This window comes from Castor canadensis, chromosome 2 (genome assembly GCF_047511655.1).
Source record: "Castor canadensis chromosome 2, mCasCan1.hap1v2, whole genome shotgun sequence".
NCBI lineage: Eukaryota > Metazoa > Chordata > Mammalia > Rodentia > Castoridae > Castor > Castor canadensis.
The window spans coordinates 25,053,794-25,069,008 of NC_133387.1; the positions used below are offsets into that span (position 1 = coordinate 25,053,794).

Consider the following 15,215-nt stretch of genomic DNA (forward strand, 5'->3'; position numbering starts at 1 on the left):
TAGAGAGAGAGGAGATGAGGGCTTAAGAACAGGTAGTCAGAGAAGTCAGGAACTCCAAAGGCAGAGGAGGAAACAGGAGATCAGGTGGAGAGAAAGAGGAGGCTCCATTCAGTGCAGAGGGAGGAAAGATGGTGTCAGCAGAGGGAAATGCACAAAGGTCTCCCAACACACCCACCCCAGTCCAGGCCTCTACCCTACCTTATCCCAGTAGCCGGGCGCTCTCTGCTTTCTGTCCCCATGGTTCCTCCAGAATCATACCTGCTTCAAGGAACCCCTCTATCCCAAGTGAGAAGATGTATTAGGAGAATCCTCTGAGAATGTGAGAGCAAAGATGGGAGACTGTCACACTGTCAGGCTGGGAATTGAGGAGACAAGGAACCATTCTTTTATGGGGAAGGCAACAGAGTGATAAGGAAAATGGGCACTGCAATTAGCCTGCCTCGGTCCAAATCGTGGCTCCACCATTTCCTGGCTATGTGACCGTGGGCAAAAGTACTAAACCTCTACCTCTAGCCTCAGTCTCCTTATCTGTAAAATGGGGGTGATAGATTTATATTGCAGAACTCTTGTTCTGAGATGGTGCATTGAATGTGCCCAGCACAACGCCTATTCAGTAATAAGCACTCGGGAAAGACTATTATTACTATCGTGAGGCCCAGTCTCAGGCCTCACAACTCTGAGTCTACTCCAGGATGGGTGCTGTCCCATCAATCCATCACGAGATGAAAATATCTTAAGTGGAAAATGCACTTAAGACACCTCAAGTACTGAGCATCCTGGCTTAGCAACACAGCTTGCTGTAGCATGTTGTATTTCTTAGTGTGATACAGGAGCTGCAGATCACGGTCCTACCCAGCATCTGAAGAGAGGGCTGGACCACATTCACTAGCCTTCCAAATTCAAAACTGGAAGTACGATTTCTGTTGAATGCATGTCACTTTTGCACCATCCTTAGGACGAAAAGCTATTTAAGTTGAACCACCGTAAGTCAGGGCTGTCTGTACACGGGTACATACAGATTGTTCTGTATGTTGAATATGGTGGCCAGTGACACAACTCTATGCATTTGTCTAAACTCACAAAACCAGCCAAATGCCGGTAGCTCACGCCTGTAATCCTAGCTATTCAGGAGCAGAGATCAGGAGGATCTCGATTCAAAGCCAGCCCGGGAAAATGAGACCCTATCTCAAAAAACCCTTCAGAAAACGAGGGCTAGCTGAGCGGCTGAAGGTGGAGGCCCTGAGTTCAAGCCCCAGGACTACAAAAAAAACAAAAGTAAACGCACAAAACTAAACTTGTAAAAAACAAAATGTGAATTTTACTGAAAGTTTATTAAATAATACATTTAAAATGGGGCAGGGGAAAAGCTTTCTGAAGTCAAATGTAAATTCTAGAGGAGTACCCAGAAGTTAACCAATACAAATGTGTTGTTATTTTTTGGATTTTGTGATATTGTTTTTCCTGTTATTTTCATTTTAAATATTCTGTTTTATACTTTAAAGATAAATTCCCAGCTGGGTGTAAATTGCAGGCACACATCTGTAATCCTAGCCACTGTGGAGTCAGGAGAATCTTAAATTCAAGGCCAGTTCAGACCCTGTCTCAGAAACAAAATACAAACAAAAGGGCTGGGGGCGTGGCTCAAGTGTAGAGCGCTTGCTTAGCACACTGCAAGCCTTGAGTTCAATGCCACAACCACAAAAACAAATTAAGAAATAAATTCTCCAATTGATAGAGTATTAATCTTAAAGACAATTGAGGAGAAAATAAGCTGGGTTCTTCCCCCTTTCTTGCATAAACAAAAATTCTAGGTGGATAAAAAAAACCTACAATCTTTTAAAAAATTAAAACACTAGAAAGAGAAAAGATAGAAGTGTTTTCTTTTTTCGTTTACTTTTTTGCAGTACTGGGGTTTGAACTCAGGGCCTACACCTTGAGCCACTCCACCAGCCTTTTTTGTGGTAGGTGTTTTTGAAATAGAGTCTCACGAACTGTTTGCCCTGGTTGGCTTCGAACCTGATCCTCCTGATCTCTGCCTCCTGAGTAGCTAGGATTACAGAAGTGAGCCACTGGTGCCAAGGACGGAAGCATGACACAAAACAGAAAAACTATGAAATAAGGGATTTTAAGAAAATAATTCAGAAAAATAGGTAATTTCAGTAAGGTAACAAACAAACTCAGAAGAACAGCAACGCACTGAGAGAAGAGATTTCTCATTCATACACAGTAAAGAGCCGCTTTCCTTACTGCACAAAGCTCTTCCAGCTCACTAAGAAATGCATAATCCTGTACAACTGTGGGCAACAGGCCGATAGACCAGCTCACACAGAGAACACACAAACGGCCTTTAAAAAGATGCAGAGACGCTAGGCCTCACTCTTTACAAGATAAATGCAAAGTAAGCCCATAATGAGATAAACCTTTAGACTGACAAAGATGAAAACGACTGAAAATACTGTATGGTCAAGAGGGTGCAGAAAAGCTGACGCTTACTTGCCAGGTAGGAATAAAAATTAGTAAACCCCTGTGGAACTCACTAAGCGGTATCTATCAAGATTGTACACTCGCAATTCCACTTCACTAAAGATAAAAGAGAAGATTAGTCTTCACAGTGTTGTGTGTAACAGCGAGAGTGGAAACAGCTTCAGTCCAATTCCACCCAGGAGATCAGCTAATAATAAATAACATGCATCAGGGGCTGGGAGCGCAGCACACACACACGCACACACGCACACACACACACCCCCAATACAGTACTCGGAGATGAACTATATGCACTAAAATACAATGAAGCCCAAATATACATTGCTAAATAGACACAGCTGAGTGGAGAAGAGTCCCTAGAGCATGGTACCTTTAGGGGACGGAGGAGAAGCTACAGTCACATCTACATCTGGACATATATCAGGTAGCTCTAAAAGGACCCAGAAAAACCAGTGTTGGTGTTGCCTCTGAGGAGTAATGGGTAGCTACAAGTAGGACTTAACTTGTTCCTTTAAAATTTTATTCCATGTGTACGTACCACCATTTCTTAAAAGCAATTAAACTTAAAAACAAAATAAAGAAATATATAGCCAGGTGCCAGTGTCCCACGCCTGTAATCCTACCTACTCAGGAGGCAGAGATCAGGAGGATCTTAGTTTGAGGTCAGCCTGGACAAATAGTCTAAGAGATCCCATCTCAAAAATATCCAACACAAAACGGGGCTGGTGGAGTGGCTCAAGTGGTAGAATGTCTGCCTAGCAAGCATGAGGCCCTGAGTTCTAACCCCAGTAATGAAAAAAAAGCCAACAAATCTAATGTATGGTGTTAGAAGTCGGGAAGATAGTACCTTATAACTTGTGCAGCTTTCTCTATTTGTTTTATAGCTTAAAAATTGTACTTTCTAATAAACAGGCAAAATAAATTATATTTGCTATTCAGAAAAAAAAAAGAATCCTATCTAAGGTCAAACAAATGTGCTGGATTAAAAAAAAAAATTGGATAGTTCATCAACTCATCAGACAACAGCCATGAGTGAGCAAGCCTTATTCTCTCTCTCTCTCTCTCTCTCTCTCTTTCTCTCTCACACACACACACATACACACAGAGAAAATTAAACATTCGTCCATGATAAAAAGAATAGGACAAGAGGAAAACTCTTAATCTGCTGAAGTGCAACTACCTATAAGAAACCTATACCAAACATCACACTCAATGGTGAGAGGAGGGATCCAGAAAGAATGAAGGATGCTGTTACTAGATAAATGAAAAGTAGACATCTTGAAAAAGAAGATAGGGAAGTTGTCATTCACAAGTGAAATGACTGTGAATAGAGTAAATCTCGCAAGTTTGCTAAATTGAAAGCCACACATATTTCTATATGCCAGCAAGAAACAGGAAGTAGAATGCATGTTAAAGGTGCCATTTACAAAAGCATCAAGAATATATCAAGCACTAGCTGCGCATGTAATTCCAGCACTCTGGGGCTGAGGCAGGAGGATCATGACTTTGAGGTTGATCTGGGTTACATAACAAGTTCAGGACCAGCAATATAATGAGGACACTGTCTCAAAAGAAAAAGTACCTAGTAATGAATCTAATATTTAAAGACTCTATGTAGAAAACCATAAACAATGTTGAAAAAAATGAAAGCTCTAACTAGAAATACATAATTTTTCAGTTTAGAAGTCAGTATTGCAAAGGGAGCTTTTCTACAAATTTCAAATTAATCTATACATTCAATGCAATGCCAAGAAGTATTTTTGTATTAAAACACAAAGGATCAAGAATAGTTCACGCTGGTAGAATGGCTCAAGTGGTAGAGCGGCTGCCTAGCAAGCAGTGAGGCCATAAGTTCAAACCCCAGCACTACACTTAAAAAGAAAAAAAGAGTAATTGCAATGTTTTAATAAAGAGAAAAAAAAAAAAGAATAGCTCACACCAGGCACCAGTGGCTCACACTTGTAATCCTAGCTACTTAAGAAGCTGAGAACTAGAGGATCAAGGTTTGAGACCAGCCTAGGCAAATAGTTCAAGAGAATCCCCCATCTCCAAAATAATCAGAGCAAAATAGACTATAGGTGTGGCTCAAGCTGTAGAGCTCCTGCTTTGTAAGCTCAAAGCCCTGAGTTCAAATCCCAGTCCCACCAAAGACAGACAAGCTAAGATTCTTCACCAGAAACTGTTTACTATGAAGTAGAGGCTCTTAGCTTGTGGTTCTCCAAGGAGTTTTGGACACAACTCAGAAGCCAATAAACTTGGATGGAAAAAAGTCACACCTAACTAAAATTTAGCCCTCCCTTCAACTTTTTTTTTTTTTTCTTGGTAATGGTGTTTGAACTCAGGGCCATAAGCCACTCTAACAGCCTTTTTTCACGTGGGTTTTTTTGAGATAAGGTCTCTCTCAAGCTATTTGCCTCGGCTAACTTTGAACTGTGATTCCTGATCTCTGCCTCCTGAGTAGCTAAGATTATAGGCATGAGCCACCAGTGCCCAGCAAAAACTTGTGGACTTTTTTTGGAGGGGCTGTACTAGGGTTTGAACTCAGGGCCTCACACTTGCTAGGTGGGTGCTCTATCACTTGAGCCATTCTGCCAGCCCCCCTCAACTATGAATGTAAATGACATATCACAGTACATTAAAGTACTCTTGGCTTGATCACAATGGAATCAACCAGTTTTGTTCAGAAATTTCAAAATGTTGACAAAATATTGTTCATTACCACTTGGACATTACAGTAGTTATTACCCCTGCACTAGGGATGTGTTAATAAAACACACGTGCAGTAGATCACAAGCTGTTTCTTTATATTTGATAACTTTCTTTTTTTTTTCTTAGTGCTGACAGTGGAACCCAGGGCCTCACACATTGGCACGCACTCTACCACTGAGCTACTCCAGCCATTTATAACTCATTTCCTTTATGATCCTATATATCTTATTTATTTTTTAAAATTTTTAACTGAGACACACACACACACACACACACACACACACACACACACCAAGGTTGTTTTTTGTTTTGTTTTGTTTTTGCCAGTACTGGGGATTGAACTCAGAGCCTTGCAAGGACTCTACCACTTGAGTCATGCACCTATTCTTTTGGTTTTTGTTTGTTTTTTAGAGAGGGTCTGCCTCAACTGGATTCTCCTACCTCTATCTCATGAGTAGCTGGAATTATAAACTGTGAAAACATACCCAGCTAAAACTTGTACATTTTAATTTTAATGGGCATATCAGTGATGCTTGCTACACTGTGTATACTGTATAACGTTTAAATCAAGTTAAACAAACTCATTCCCTCAAACATTTAACATTTCTTTGTGGAAAAACTTTCAAAATCCTTTCTTCTTGAGCTGGTGGAGTGGCTCAAGTAGTAGAGTGCCTGCCTAGCAAGGGTGAGGCCCTGAGTTCAAATCCTAGTACTGCCAAAAACAAACAAAAAAATCCTTTCTTCTAGCTTTTTGAAATGTACAGTAAGGTGCTGTTACTTACACCCTCCATACTATGCAATAATACCCTAGAGTTTCTTGCTCCTGTCACTTAATACCCACTGATCAACTCTTTCCCATCCCTCCCTCGCCTTCCCATCCCCGGTCTGGTAGCCACCATGCTATCCTCAACTTGTGTGAGAGCTGAGTGAGATCATGCAGTTCGTGTCTTTCTGTGCCTGACTTACTTCACTTCACACAATGATCACCAGTCCCATCCATGTTGCAAATGACAGAATTTGATTCTTTTTTACAGTTGAATAGTATTCCATTGTGCATCTGTATACCATGTTTTGTTAATCCATTCATCAGCTGATGGACACCTGGGTTGTCTCCAAGTGTGAATGGTGCTGCACTGAACAGTGCGCATGTCTTCTCTTCAACACACTGATTACATTTTCTTTGGATGTATACATAGCAGTGGAACTGCTGGCTCACATAGTACTGCTATTTTTAACGTTTTCAGGAGCGCCATACTGTTTTCCATAACGGCTTATTAATAATCTCCCTCCAACAGTATGGAAAGGTTCCCTTTTCTACACATCCTCACCAGCCCTTTTTCCTTTACCTTTTTCAATATTAGCCCTCCTCACTGGGGTGAGGTGATTGATGCCTCACTGTTTTGAGCTGCAGTTCCCTGGTGACTAGTGATGTCAGGCATTCTTTTCATGTATTTTTTGTCTATTTGTACGTCTTCTTTTGAGAACCATTTGGATCTATTTTCTTTTTTAATTGGGTTGTTTTCTGACTATTGAGTTTTTAGAGTTCCTTACGTATTCTAGACATATGGTACTATGCTTTTTAAAATCCCACATGTTTACTTTATGAGCTTTAAAATACTATGTTCAGAAGGAGTGCTTAGGACTGGAGGTGTGGCTCAAGTGGTAGAGCACTTTATGCTTTGCAAGCATGAAGCCCTGAGTTCAAACCCCAGTCCCACCAAAAAAAAAAAAAAAATCCAAAGGAGGAGTATTTAGGGTTTACCAGCTGCCTAAGAGGCCTATGGTTCAAAGAAGGTGAAGAACGCTACTTACTATGAATATATGATAATTAAAATGATGCTGGCAGGTGATAGACAAATAGACATAGGTACAGAACAAAGATGCCATAAAAAACTATGCATTTGTTTAAAGGAGGATGGAGGAGAAGAAACATTCTTTTTAAAAAATGATGTCGAGACGATATATATGAAACTGGAGTTTTGCAAAAATCAACTGCAGGTAAATTATATGCCTAAAAATGACTAGAAAATCTATAACATAAGGGAAAAAATTCATGATTTTGGGGCAGGAAAAAGTTTTTCTAAACATGACACAAATAAACATTAATCATAAAATGGTTGATAAATGACTACATTAAAGCTCAGAAATTCTGTCCAACAGAAGACACAAAGTATGCAAAGGTAAGCCACAAAAGGAAAATATTTTTAACACACACAACCAATCAAGAGCTCATATCTAACATATATAAAGAACTCCCACTCATCTAACAAAAATGATAGGCAGCTCTAGAGAAAAATAGGCCAATAATTTGAGCAGATACTTCTCAAAAGAAATCTGAATTGTCAGTAAACATTTGCAAAGATGCTTACCCTTACTACTAATCAAGGAAAGGCAAATGAGAACAACTGGGGCTCAGAGGTTCTTGCATAGCATGTGTGAGGCCCTGGGTTTGAGCCCCAGCACCTAATTAAAACAAATAAATAAATAAAGCCACAACATATCCACTAGATTGACAAAAAGCTAAAAGGCTGATAAACCAAGAGCCAGGGATCAATCATGTAACCAATGATGACTTCCCACAAGGTTACTGAGAGTGTAGATTGGTACAATGACTGAAAAACAGTTTCAATAAGTTAAAGGTATGCATGCCCTATTATCTACCAATTCCACTCCTTAAAAAGGTAGTACCTGGTGCACCAGGATATACACAAAAGAACACTCATATCAGTATTATTCAAAGTGGGCAAAAATTGGCAACAACTTAACTATTTAACAACAACCAAAATGGGTAAACAAATTGCAGTATGTTCTTATAATAGAATACTACTCAGCAATGAAAAAGAGTTTCAATAACATGGAAGAATCTTACCAAACAGTGTAAAAGAAGCAAGACATGGGAGTCAGAGGCAGCTCAATGGTAGAGCACTTCCCTAGCACACAATAAGGCCCTAGGTTTCATACCCAGCATCAGAAAAAAAATGCAAGAAAAGAAAAGCAAGACAAGAAAGAATACATACAGTATGATTCCATTTCTGTGAAGTTCAAAAACATGCACAACTGAACTATACTGTTTAGAGATTTCAAAACTAGGTGGCAAAACAATACAGAGAAAAATGAAATGACTACCAAAACCATCAGGACAGTGGCTCCCCCTACAGGAGGGAGAGGGGTGTGACTAGCCAAATTCTTGACGCAGTTGTCACTTCATTATCACCTTATCCAGTACCTTTTGTGTTTTATGTACCTTTCTATATATCTAGTGTACTCCACAAAAGGTTAAAAATGTGAAGCAAAAAATGAAAAGTTGATGGGCTGAGGCATGGCTCAATAATAGAGTGCCTGCCTAGCAAGCCAAATCCCTGAGTTCAAAAATCCAATACTCAGCCAGATGCCAGTGGCTCACGCCTATAATCCTAGCTACTTGGGAGACTGAGATTGGTAGGATCGAGGTTCGAGGCCAGCCCAAGCAAATAGCTCTTGAGACTCCATCTCCAAAATAACAGATTGATAGATTGGAGGTGTGGTTCAAACAGCACAGCACCTGCTTTGCAAGTACAGCTCTGAGTTTAAACTCCAGTCCCACCCAAAAAAAAAAAAAAAAAAAAACTTGGACCTGTGGGTATTTTTCTGTACTTTTATACTTTCCCTATATTTCAAAAACTGATTCTGATCATCTGCCAGCCAGGGCCAGGCTTGGAAACAGCTCTCAGGAAATTCTTCCTGATATTCCCTGTAAATTACCTACCATCACAACACTTCTGCTCTCACCTCTCAACTTGAGGTCTAAGAGGCAAATAAGAAATTCCTCCCAGCTTTTCTGTCTTTTTCCTCCTGGCTGTGCCCAGCTGGGCGATGGGGCCACACACCCACGTACACGGCACAGCAGTGGTCAGGCTACATGCTGGCTCTCAGGGACCTGTTCCCTCGCCAGCTGAGGCCTCTCGTTCTTGCTTTCTTGCTCCGTTTATTAAACCAGATTTGGCCTAAGGTAGACCATGACCTGGACGTTATGTTTGTCTGGTCAGCTTGGAATTCCTGGGAGGGGCCATTTCCAGCTGTCATGGGGAGAGATGCTAAGTGACTAAAGAAGCTTACAAATCCAGAGAGATGAAAAATATAGGTGAGACCTGAGTTCTACCTAGACCTAGAAATTGAACCAACCTGAGCGATCAACCTGCCTCACTCATGGCATCCTTCCAAAGTCTCAGCAATCTGGGCCAAGGAAGCATCAGTGACCACCTCTTTATAGCAACTCCTATGTCAAAATCTGCTGAGGATCTCTATGTAGATACCCAGTGAGCGCCTGTAATTCACACAGTCAAAACCAAGCCCACGCTTTCTTCCTAAACCTGCCCCTCCACTACCATTCTCTATCCTAGTAGAGAGGAACAGCACCACCGTCTACACAAGCCTGACACCTTGGTCCTCCTGCTCATTCGTGCCCACATCCAGCAAGGTTACCTCTGACACTCTGGGATCTGCCCAACCCTCCATCCTGTTACTCCAGTCTTGACTGCCATCACCCCCACCTAAACTACTTCAACCATGACCTGATTGAGCAACCAGGCTCCAGGCTTTCCCCACTTGGCTGGCTTCATCATACAGCCAAAGAGATGGTTCTACAATGTAAATATGATTACATCTCTCCCTTGCTTAAAAGCCTTCAATGGCTCCTTTCTGATAGCATCCAAACTTAATACGAGATGTGAATCCCTTTACTTTCTACTTCTCTATGTCTTTTCTCTTACAATTCTACTCCTCACAGTTTTGATCCACTTCTAAGTACCACACCCTCTCACCTCTAAACCCTTGTACATGCGGTTTCCTCATCCTATCCCTCTTCTCCTTTCCCCAACCTTCCCTTGGTCATCCTTGCTCAAATCCATCTATTTCTCAAGTCATGGATTAAATGTCAACTCCTCTGGGGATCCTCCCTTGCTCCTCAAAGCCCTCTGGGTTCTTTTCACACCTACTATCTCACAGTACTTTTCACAGGTATCACTATTGCCTGCCTAATTGTAAGGGGTGGTATTGGAGTTTGAACTCAGGGCCTCACAGTTGCTAGGCTGATGCTCTACCATTTGAGCCACTCCGCCAGCCCATTTGTCTTCCTCTTGATGTCAGAGTGATCATGGCTATATCCCTCACCTTTAAATGCCTTGGAACCCATCCCAAGATATAACATATAGCCAGCCCTCAATTCATGATTGAATGCATCAGTGGATGGCTGCGTACTCAGCACTCAGGCTCTGAAAAAAAAAAAAAAAAAATGAAGACCAGTCTCCACGATCAAAAGTTTTCAGGTGAAGATAGCTTAGATTATCTTCACCCTTCATCCACAAAAACACTCTGCAAAAGCCAAGTGACACTGGCCATGTCAACACCAAATCCATAGTACTGACTCAGGACAAGACAAACCACTAGCCAGGGGCTCCAGCTGAAGGCCTGGCTATGATTCCCGGGTTTGTCCTCCTCACCTACTTACTGACTCAGCTGGTGCCCACACTTGCTTCTGACCAAAGCAGAGAGTGCACCAAACACACAAGGGAATAGGACTGAGCTGGGGGAAGAAGGAGGTGGCAGCAAAGAAGAGCCCAGAGTGGGCTTCGTGCTTGTGCCTCCACAGGCCCCCGCTCCATCAGCTCGGTGAGGTTCAAACCTGCACATCCAGCAGATGGTTCTAACTCATGTGCTCTCCTGCCAAAACCCCTCTGCCAGGCCAGCAGATCCCTCAGGAGTGAGGGCTGGCAAGAGGTCCATTCCCTTCCTCCTTGATCTGATGGTGACTAAGAGGGGAGCTTCACACACTCAGGAAAATTCAAGCATGGGCCCCCGCAAATAAACAGAGAAAAAGAGAGACTATTTTTTCATGGCCTCAACACCTCCGAACTGACTCCGAACTTGGCATTGAGATTCCAGTGCCAAGAGATTGGAATTTTCCATGCAGCTGGCTTCTTTTTGCTGTATTGGGGATCAAACCCAGGGTCTCACGCATGCTAGGCAAGCGCTGTACCATGGAGCTACATCCACAGATGACTCCCTAAACACAAGTCTTATTGAAGGTAATGCTCAAAGAACCCTTGCTTAATCGTTCTCATGTGTTCCTCTTTTATTCATTCAGTATTTCTTATGTAAGGTACTCGAAAGATTACAATTGCATTTCTTATGTATACCTATCCGTATGTGCCGTACGCTAGTATATATCATACATTTTAGCAAACACATATCCTAAAAAGTGGATATGCAAAATCATACAGAGCTTACGTTACAGCGATTTGTGGATTTTTCAAAGCCACTGTTAGTTATACACGGCTTCTGTCTTATGTGCTGACTTTAGAACCTGGTCCCCACATAGGATGAAGTGCCACCTCATGGGTACCACCCTCCAAGTTCCTCCTCCAGCATCTGCACCAATCCAGGAACCTTATAGCGTTGTCCAATCAACACTCAACAAAAGCTGAGAATTTTAGTAGTTCACTTGACAGACAGGCAGCCCACTTACACTGTGGCCACTAGGGTCCTCACCAGCCCCAGTGCAAGAGCTAAAACAAGGGACACCTCAGGACTGTCAGAAGAAGGAAGCTCTCAGGTCTGCTCCTGATTTTCTTTCCATTTTCAATCAAGGCTAGTGTTTAAATCATGCCAACTGGAAGCAAAGGATTGCTAGGTCAGTTCCCTTCCCCAGCACCCTTCAGGGCACCAGTCCAGAAGAGTGACAAGTGGGAAGATAATACACTCTGCAGGGATAAGAAGGACCTGCTTGGGTTCAGTCTGCAGCTTTCAGGCCACAAATCCTATCCCAAGGAGAGAGTTTCCGGCACCTCCAGCCACCGTGGAAGCATCCACAGGCTGTCAACATCCCAGACTCAAGTGTTTCTCCACAGTCCTGATCCGCCTGAGGGCCTACTTTCCCAAGAACACACAAACAACTGTTACAATTGTCTCCTTCCTTCTTAACGCAGTGTGGATGGAGTTACCCATTTTTCAGATGAAAAACTGTGAAATCTATGAAAGCAAGACAAAAATGGCAGGTCTCCAGATTACCAAATCTCCAAATCTCCTACATCAAGATTTCCAGATAGCTCCGGCTAGTTTTAATTATTCATCACCAGAGGGTTTCCTTCACAACTTCGCAAATTTGCCCCCACCTTCTCCCTCCAAATCTCTAAATCCCTTCTACCTCCCTCCTTCCCTTTTTTTCTCTCCAAGGTCTGAACGCTACCTTAACCTCGTGGTCCCTGATTCCAAAGTAGAACGAGCATCTCCTCTCCCAAAAAGAAAATGTCCTTTCCTGTGGCTCAGAGCCCCCACCTCACAGGCGCCTCATCCCCATCTCAATTCTTTTCTCACCCTCCCTGCTCAGGCCTTTGTGATGGACCGAGTTCCTCGCCTTCCCTTCCCCATCAAGAGGAGTCCCCTCCTGCAGGTAACCTGTCCCCAAAGTTGCAGATAGGTCCTCCTACTCTCCCGGGTGCGGCCCCTGCGCTCGGGGTCTCAGCCTATTCTTTCCAACAGCGTCCCCAAGTCACCCCCTTGAGCCCCCCAGACCCAGCTCGCGCGCACTTACCGGACCAGAGCACGAGCTTGCCGTGCGCCTCCTCCTGCGAGTCCGAGTCCCCGGCCAGCAGCGTGGAGGTGGCCCCGTAGGGCAGCGCCGAGCCCAGGCACACATTGTAGCGCAGAGGCTCGCAGGGGGCGGCCCGGCCACAGTGGCTCAGTAGCGGCGGAGGGCCGGTCACCGCCGCGCTCCTCCTGGCGCTCCCGCCACCGCTACGCGGCCCAGGCCCGGTCGCGTTCCCGCTCAAGGCCGCCCCCCGGCCCGGGCCCCCCATCACCATCAGCAGCAACAGCAGCAGCGGCCCCAGGAGCCGCAGCTCCGGCCCCCGCGCAGGGCAGGCAGCGGCCATGGCCAAAGTCGCCAACTCAGCAGAAGCCCCGGCGCCCCCGCCCGCTCCCCGGAGCCCCCCAGGCCACACACACAACCCTGGGGGCCGCGGAGGCGACTCAGGCGACCTGGGCGCCCTGCGAGTCTGAGGCCGGCTTTTCCCGGACGCTCCGCGCGTCCCGGCTCCTCGGCGCCCAACTTTGCAAACTTTGGAACCCGCGGCCCATGTTGGGCGGCGGAGGCCCGGGCCAGGGTGGACCGCTTCCCACTCCCTTGCCTGGCAATCGAAGTTGTCTTCAGCCCCGGGAGTCCCCTGAACCTCCGATCCCCAGTCCTATTCCATATTCCACCATTAAAACCACCCTCTGGCCCTAGTGGTGGAGGCCTGGCGCCGGCCCCGGGTGCGGGCGATCGTCCCCGGCTCCGCCCCCGCGCCGGTCCGCGGCCCAGCCGCCACCTCCGCGCGAGCGCGCAGGAGCCCCCCGAGCTCTCCCCGCCGACTCCCCGGCTCCTTTGTTGCTCTAGCTGGCCCTGCTCTCAGGAATGCACGGGCCTCGCGGAGCCAAGCCCGGCCCCCCTCCGCCGACGGGGGGAGGGACTGGGCGAGGACAGGAGGAGGAGGAGAAGCTGGAGAGGAGGAGCGCGCGAGCCTGGCGGCCCGGGCGCCCCGAGGGCCCGGAGCTGGAGGCATCTGATGACCCCCGGCGTCCCTCGCCGTGAGCAAGAGATGGGTGAAGGTTGTGGCCCAGAGCTGCTACAGTAGACTTAGGGCACCTTGATTGATCTGAGGATCGTTCCATTTGGTCATTCGCGGGACAGGACTTTTCTTCTGGTTTGGTGTGGGAGATCCAGGGAATAATGCCTGAAGTCAGCGAGAGCTTGCGCCCCATCCCTGCCCAGCTCCCCAGTTAGGTTTTACGACTAATCCCGTAGCTCCAAGGAGAAGAATCTGGGTTTGGGATTCCCACTTCCCCAAATCCTTTCCTCTCGAGACCTGTGTGAGAGACGACCGTAGTCACTCTGGGCAGCTGCCCCAACTGTTCTTACCTGTGGGAGCAGGTGTCTGGTTCCCAAACGTGCCAACATCAAGGCTTTATTGTTACAAGTATGCGTGAAGTCTGAGCTGTGATTTCCATGGACTGGCTCTGGCGCGCCTTTGGTTATGTCCAAAGGAAGCCAGGCCAAGTTTGATGGCTCCTTTGATGGAAAGAGGAAGGCTGCTCCCTTCCCCACTCTTGTCCCTTTTGCTTTTCTCCCTCCTTTGCTTGTCTCAGGTCAGCAATTTACACCCATCACCAAGGGTCCAGACAGGAGAAGGTACTTGCCATGAGCAACTTTTCCTGTTACTGACTGATCAGCTCCTGTTTTTTCTTTTCTTATCTTTGGAAGACCAGTTCTCAACCTAACTGAAGTGAACGATTTCTGTTACCTTTGATTGTTTAAAAGCAAATTAGCTATTACACTTCAGTTACCATCCTTAATTGGTACCTGAGCCCCAGAGGGAGAGTCGGGGAGGGAGATTTAATTCAATTTAGTCTTTCTGAAATCCTGGAGTTACACACATCAGCATCATGTGACATCTTTGAAAGAACTTGAGAATCTGCATTTGACTGTGGAGAAAAGAAACATGCACAGTAGCATGGCAAAGCAGAAGAGTTTTGTCCCCAGGGCAGCAGGAGATTCTCTTTGTACCCACCCGTTATCTAGTTCAACTGGATATACATTTTAATCAGCTAGCTGCTAAAATAAGGTGTACAGTGAGCATGTTATCGGAACTGATAGCAGAGAGACATCAACATGGGTAGAAGTGGAGGAAGTGGAACTTGAACCCAGGACTTCAGTGTGAATAGAAGCACCCAGAAAAGTAGAGAGGAATGGACAACCTTCATTTCTTGTGAGAAAAACTGTCACCTACACAGAGCTCAGAGCATGGCTGGGCTGGCACGCAGGACAGAGTAGGGAATAACAGAAAATGATTGGTAAGAAGCCAGAGGTGACATACAGAGATGTTAAAGCTTGATTCTGTTCTCCTGATCAGGGGAGTGGTAGTCATCATTCATAACTAATGAGGTGCCAGGAGGATGGTATGAAGGGTGAGGCTGGAGGCGAGGGATCATTTTGTCACTGGTGATTTATG

The 15,215-nt window shown here is 45.1% G+C and overlaps 1 protein-coding gene across 2 annotated transcripts in view; it reads right to left on the minus strand.

Moving 5' to 3' along the window:
* The window catches only part of Smo (smoothened, frizzled class receptor), a 22,449-nt gene extending 8,835 nt beyond the window's left edge, over positions 1-13,614 (minus strand). The window contains exon 1 of one of the 2 annotated variants that reach the window (XM_020160371.2): positions 12,761-13,614. In XM_020160371.2, coding sequence (XP_020015960.1) covers positions 12,761-13,100 — 340 coding nt within the window. In that variant the 5' untranslated portion in view covers positions 13,101-13,614. Of the gene's footprint in view, positions 1-198; positions 12,701-12,760 lie in introns of those variants that run through there. The other variant, XM_074063416.1, reaches the window with a different exon arrangement.
* Between the last annotated feature and the right edge of the window lie 1,601 nt (positions 13,615-15,215).